Below are 6565 nucleotides of genomic sequence, written 5' to 3' on the forward strand. Positions count from 1 at the left end.
TGGGAGAGTGTAGAAAATGCAACTGGCCTTGATCCCTCAGGCCAGGCAAGCCCAGGCAGTAGCCAGGGAGAAGAGGAAAAGTTTGGGAAAACGTTGCCAGCTGCCTGGCTTAGAGGCACCCTGTTTTTTTGGTTTTTTTTGCACCAGGACTCATGCCAACACTAAGCCCATGCCAACACTGACAACACCCAACTAAAGTTGCGAGATACACAGCGAAAGACACAGAATAAAGGCACAAAACAGTAATGAAGACCCTAAGCCTACAATCCCATCTGTAACAAGTGTCCTTCATGATTCACGAAGTCCGTGCTATTATGGCTCAAGAATCCTGTTCTGATCAGGATGTTGGATGTGGGCAAAACCTCCGAAAAGAAATCGGGGTGCATATCTGATTTTTGAAATGCCTATTTTGGTGCCACCTAGCAGGCAAAGGCTGACTGCATTGGCATTCCCTCTGTCCCGCGTACTTGATGTCAGGGAAGACCTGACATTACTCTGGTGCTCTGTCAGCCCACCCACACTGATTTTGGGGTCACCTTGATAGAGGCTTGCTTTTTAGAGCAGACAGACTGAAAATTTAAGAGATACACAAATTTGCTGCAAAATAAAGAAAACAAATTTCAGCAACATTTTAAAAAAACCCCAAACTACTGCTATTTTGAAAAAAAAAAAAAACCCTTATCTTATATCGAACAAAATAATTCAGTCTCTAGTACTGTTTACCTTGAAATGTCATGTGCTGAGAAACACTGTAATTATGGTTGATGTTGATTTAAATTAGGCAGATTGAAACAAAACATGGTGGAATCAAGGAGTTTGTATCAGAAGTAGCAGAAATAATTTCAGGGCAAACCACCCCCTTACTGGGATAATAATGGTACCAAAGTAGCCAAAAGTTTTACTTGATTCTAGTCAATGCATACATCTGACAAACGTTCTGCTTCGGATATATTTAATTTGCATTTTACTGACCTGATGGACAGTATTAGACTTCTTCACACATTCAACTGAAACTTAACTGTCCTCATTTCTCTGTATCTTTCAGTCTATTGACGAGGGAAAAGGATGTTCCCAGTGACTCCATTCAACATGTTATCTGTATTAAACATATGTTGACTGAAGGATGTGTCTCATCACCATTTTTGGCAATGCCTTTCTGAGCTGAAGGCTTTGTCTTATATTTCTCATGTGCAGAGACTAGCGCAAAAAGCAATTTCAGTAGGAATCCCAAATTCAAAGTTTCCTTTGGAAATACATCAATTCATTAAGAAACGATTAGGTCTCTATTTAGAATTCCGCCCTCTAACACTACCAAAGCCACCGCTTGCCCCAGTGAATGAAGCTGCACACGCTATTTTCACAATATCCATTTACAAGACCATGCTTTGTTGAAACTCGTGGGTGAAAAGAGGTGACCGCCACTCAGGTATGACTGTATCTCTGCTGTTGCTGTTTCGCTGTGACGTTATTTGATAGGTGTTTGCCTGAGGACACAGCACAAATCAATTGATGTGGGACCTATACCCACAGTGATTACCTGCACTTCCTATAGATATTCCAATATTAGTATATCTCTCCCCAATTAATGATTTAATTAATAATTTCATTATTAATTTACTGGATGTGCACGCCTCCTTAAAAACGGCATAGTCCATGTCTAGCTTTGATACTGAGTTGCCGGGGGAGAATGCGTTGGCAGCACTACAATGCACAGCTGTCCTGCATCTGTATTTTCTATTTGCCCTAAGCCATAGCATCCTTAGAACTTTCTCTGTGTAACGAAGGCGAGTCACAGACACATTGCACCTACCAAGAAAATTAATGCACTTTTTGTACTGCAAAATTTTAATAATACTGAGCATTAGAAATAATAATAATAAAAAAATCTATTTTCTATGTTGAAATAAACAAGTACCAATCAATTAATATAACTGCTTCTGTTCAGGCCAAACTCTGGCTTGTGGAATGATGTTACAAACTATTTTAGAAATTACCAAATTAATATTAGCTTGCATTAGACTATCTATTGTTTAAAAATATTTGCTAATTTGTTAAAATCTACAGTCCATGCAATATGTCACTTTGGAAAAGGAAACAACAGCTGATTTACATAAGCAAAAACCAGCATGAAACATGGCATGTGTTCCTTGCCTTCCCTAAGTGCTATAGAACATAATTATGACATTTATAAATGTGAATATAAATAAGGCAGGGATTCTAAAACCATTTGAAAGTGTCTAACAGATCCTTTTTGTTCTAAGTATCAAGGACAGCATCAACGGCTAAACGTTTTCCAATACCCTAACGCTACAGAATGTTCTAAGTATGTGAAGACTGTCTTGCAACCCTTAATCCTGTGATCAAAGCCTACTGAAACTGCTCCCGGGTGTATAAAGTCTATCCATTTGGGTCCTAACCTGGCATTTGCTGTGAAAGGATATCAGACTTTTTTTAATAGCAGAAAGTATCTTCAATTTAGTTCAGTTAGATATTTAATAGTGGGATTTGCCAGACCATCACTGAAGACACTAGTTCATCTTGTCGCTGCTGCTTGGTCTTCTTGTTCACTCTTCTGTGTCCTTGGCCGCCAGAAATGACTAATACTGAACTTGCTTTTATTTTCTTGGATCTCTGTCTTTTACTTTTAAATGAGATATTTTGATCCTTCAAAAGCTCATAAATGTTACTGTCCTCTGGCCTATGTTCTAGGGAACTTGATCCGTGAGACAAAGTAAGGGATCCAGAAGATGACGACAAGTCACTTTTTTGTGCAATGGATCCTACTGAACCCCCCAGCCAAATTGCAGTGTCGTGGGTGTTACTAAGGGAAGAGCCTGGTCTTTCGTTGTGCAGAACATTCTTTTGGTCATCGTCTTTAGGTTCTGAGCCAGGAGGCAGGCTGTTCCTCAATTTGTTTCTGTTCTTCTTGTTTATAGATGTAGCCATTACAAGAAACTTGACTGGGCCATTGTGTGCATGATACGACACCATTCCTCTTCCTGAAGCCAAAAGAAAAAAAGCAATTAAAGAACATTATTTATTTTACCACAGTGTTCCACCATAATTAGTTCATGAAATCTGCTCAGAAATGTGTAACTCTTAAAACCCTATTATATGCATCCAGTCTGTCTTTCGCCTTGTGTGTACACAGTTTACAGAAAAAAATGTACCAAAAAAAAAATCTATTGTACCACAAGTGTTTCAGGACTGTACTACTAAATCAGCTGAAACATGGCATTACGGATTTTAGTTGACTTACTTTTGTGCTCTGTTCTCACAACAGCATGAGCACAGAAATGCTGCTAACTTCTTTTTGTTGGCATCGACACAAATGTAATGCTGTGAGTTTTCTCCAGTAATCCATGAACAAAATATGCGGTTTTCAATTAATCCTATTGCACCTCTGTACCTCTGCAGAATAGCATAAGAACATCTGTTTCACTGTAACAGACCCTTCCACACTATACAGCAGGAACTAAAACTCATCCTTCTGAATGGGTGTCTAGTTACCACGGCAGATTCATAAGGAAATGACCGAACAATTATTATTTTTTCTTTTTTTAAAAGTATTTAAAACAGTGGGATGTTGGTGGTACAAGGAAGATTTACACTGTGCAAATCATTAGAATGTATGAAAAACAAATTGCAGACGGCCAAATTCAGAAGCTATAACAATATAAAAAAATCTTTGTACCACAAGTGTTTCAGGACTGTACTACTAAATCAGCTGAAACATGGCATTACGGATTTTAGTTGACTTACTTTTGTGCTCTGTTCTCACAACAGCATGAGCACAGAAATGCTGCTAACTTCTTTTTGTTGGCATCGACACAAATGTAATGCTGTGAGTTTTCTCCAGTAATCCATGAACAAAATATGCGGTTTTCAATTAATCCTATTGCACCTCTGTACCTCTGCAGAATAGCATAAGAACATCTGTTTCACTGTAACAGACCCTTCCACACTATACAGCAGGAACTAAAACTCATCCTTCTGAATGGGTGTCTAGTTACCACGGCAGATTCATAAGGAAATGACCGAACAATTATTATTTTTTCTTTTTTTAAAAGTATTTAAAACAGTGGGATGTTGGTGGTACAAGGAAGATTTACACTGTGCAAATCATTAGAATGTATGAAAAACAAATTGCAGACGGCCAAATTCAGAAGCTATAACAATATCAATATATGTGGCTTTTACAGCAAAAATGAAGAAAAAAAAAAGTAGCATTCTACAAAATCAGCTACGATATGGAAAAGAGCTAGGCTATCAAGGGGAAAAACACACAACCCTACAAATCACTCTGTCCATCCCTAACTCCCTAATGCATTCCACGTTATGATAGAACATATTCTGCTTTTACATAAAGTGCAATGATAGAAAGATGAATTATCACTATTGGAAGCACAACTGGAAAAAGTCACAATTTTTCAGTTCAAATACCAAATATGGTATCAAAGACTATAAAAATAGATCTCTAAATGTAGTGTTGCTAGATCTGTGAAATCTGACAAATCTTGACCCAAAATAAATGCAAGAATATACAGACGACATAAACCACAATAATCAAAATAGAAAATGGAAGAATAAAATTAGAGATTTTTTGATTCTGCAACTATGCATTTTCTTGTATTGCGTTTATTTTCACCTAACGTAGGTTCCATATTTTTGAAGAAGCATTTATCCTGTGTCATACTGGATTATTGCTGCATATTTTGCTGAACACAGAGGATTTCGTTTTCATTTTGCGAAGTTACATAAGCTTTTTTTCCCCCCGAAGGAAGTTGCAAACAGCTTGCCTCATAAAATCTGCCAGCTTCCCTCCACAGCACAGAAGCTCAAGCAGAATTCTGAACCCAAAACGTAGCATGGCAAAGCCCCTATTAAACACACTTCTAAAATCTTGCTTCTGCTAGTAGCTTAAACATTTGCAAAGTGATACAACAGCATTCATGCATTAGTATTTCAAATGGGGTAATATGAAAGTAACTCAATAAATAAATCTCTCCAAAATGCAAAAATCTTGATCATTGTCAAAAGAATGAAATATATACTCTCATATATTCCAAGTCTTCTGTTTTGGGGAGAAAGGGCACAAAACCAATATACTGAATAACCAGTCAGACAACATACTAAATTTTCAGTACCTATGTCTCTAAACCTAATCCATCTATTTACCCCAAATCTGGAAGAAAGATTGTTTGCATTCTCTTCTCATCCCCATATATTTGACCATACTCTGACAGGATTAATGCCTATGCTATTCTTACGCCCTAAAGAAAAACAGTTGTCCTGGCTCCAACAACTGAGACAAAACTAGACAAGTATCTGGATATACTGTAAAGCTCAGGAAGAACAAATATAATTTCATCATGAAGCTCTGATACATATATAAACAATACATATAATTTGGCCGATTGCACTCAAACTACTGACAGAAGTGAAATCTGCAGTATAAAACCATTGTACTCTATCCGTTTGAGAAATTTCACTCACCAGTTACTTTGGGAATCCCCTGCAAGCGTGGCACTGGCAATGCTACTATTATACCCAGGTTTGTTCCAACCAGCAATAAACCATGGCACACCAGGAGGCTGGTCACAGAAACACGCTGCTGCCCTGTGAAGTTTAGAAAAGTGCTCCATTACTTAAGAGTGATGACCTCTGCCTAGATCAAAGTAACTTCAGGCAAACACGATCAGCTGTACCCTCTCATTCAGCAAAGCACTCATCGCAAAGGCAAGTATTTTGCTGGCTTGTGGTATTAAACTTTACATACATGACAATTTAAATACCATTAAACTTCTGAAACATTCTGTCCTAAATCTCTGAACCACAGTATCTAAAAGTAGACATAGATTATCTTGACAAATATGCTTTTACGAATAGACTATGTTTGTACGTTCCCAATAATAAAATTGAAAGGCGTTTCATTTCACAATACTCAATAATATTTTGCCATAACACACTGTACTCAAGACTCAAACCTGTTCATGACTACTTTTTTCTCCTAGTTTTTATTCTGTGAAACTATATCAGAAGTGCTGTGTCCCCCTGTTGGAGTTTGGGTCCCCCCGTACAAGAATGGCATTGGCATATTGGAACAAGTCCAATGGAAGGCGACCAAGATGATCAGGAGACTGGAGCACACAGTGTACAAAGAGAGGTTAGAAGTGCTGTCTGCTCCTGTCTGACGGGAGGGTGCACAGAAGACAGAGTCAGACTCTATTCAGATGTGCACAGTGATAGAGTAAGACACAACAGATCAAATCTGGAACATGGGAAATTTGGATTATAAGTAGAGAAAAGCTGCTTCATCATAAGGGTGGTCAAACACTGCAACGGGTTGCTCAGAGGGTTTGTGGAATCTCTACCCTATCCAAAGATATTAAAAATTTGGTTGGACAAGTCCTTGAACAACCAGATCTGATCAGGCCTGCTTCAAGAATAATGGACAAGATGAATCATAGAATCATAGAATCATTGAGGTTGGAAAAGACCTCTAAGATGATCAAGTCCAACCGTCGACCCAACACCACCATGCCCACTAAACCATGTCCCTAAG

The 6565-nt window shown here is 38.1% G+C and overlaps 1 protein-coding gene across 1 annotated transcript in view; it reads right to left on the minus strand.

Moving 5' to 3' along the window:
- Positions 1 to 2008: 2008 nt before the first annotated feature.
- The window catches only part of ARHGEF10 (Rho guanine nucleotide exchange factor 10), a 110293-nt gene continuing 105736 nt past the window's right edge, over positions 2009 to 6565 (minus strand). Inside the window, exons 27-28 of the mRNA XM_009288928.1 lie at positions 5497 to 5619; positions 2009 to 2999 (exon numbers count right to left, since the gene is read on the minus strand). Coding sequence (XP_009287203.1) covers positions 2485 to 2999; positions 5497 to 5619 — 638 coding nt within the window. The 3' untranslated portion in view covers positions 2009 to 2484. The remainder of the gene's footprint in view (positions 3000 to 5496; positions 5620 to 6565) is intronic.

The sequence above is a fragment of the Aptenodytes forsteri genome, unplaced genomic scaffold (assembly GCF_000699145.1).
Source record: "Aptenodytes forsteri isolate BGI_AS27 unplaced genomic scaffold, ASM69914v1 Scaffold121, whole genome shotgun sequence".
Classification (NCBI taxonomy): Eukaryota; Metazoa; Chordata; class Aves; order Sphenisciformes; family Spheniscidae; genus Aptenodytes; species Aptenodytes forsteri.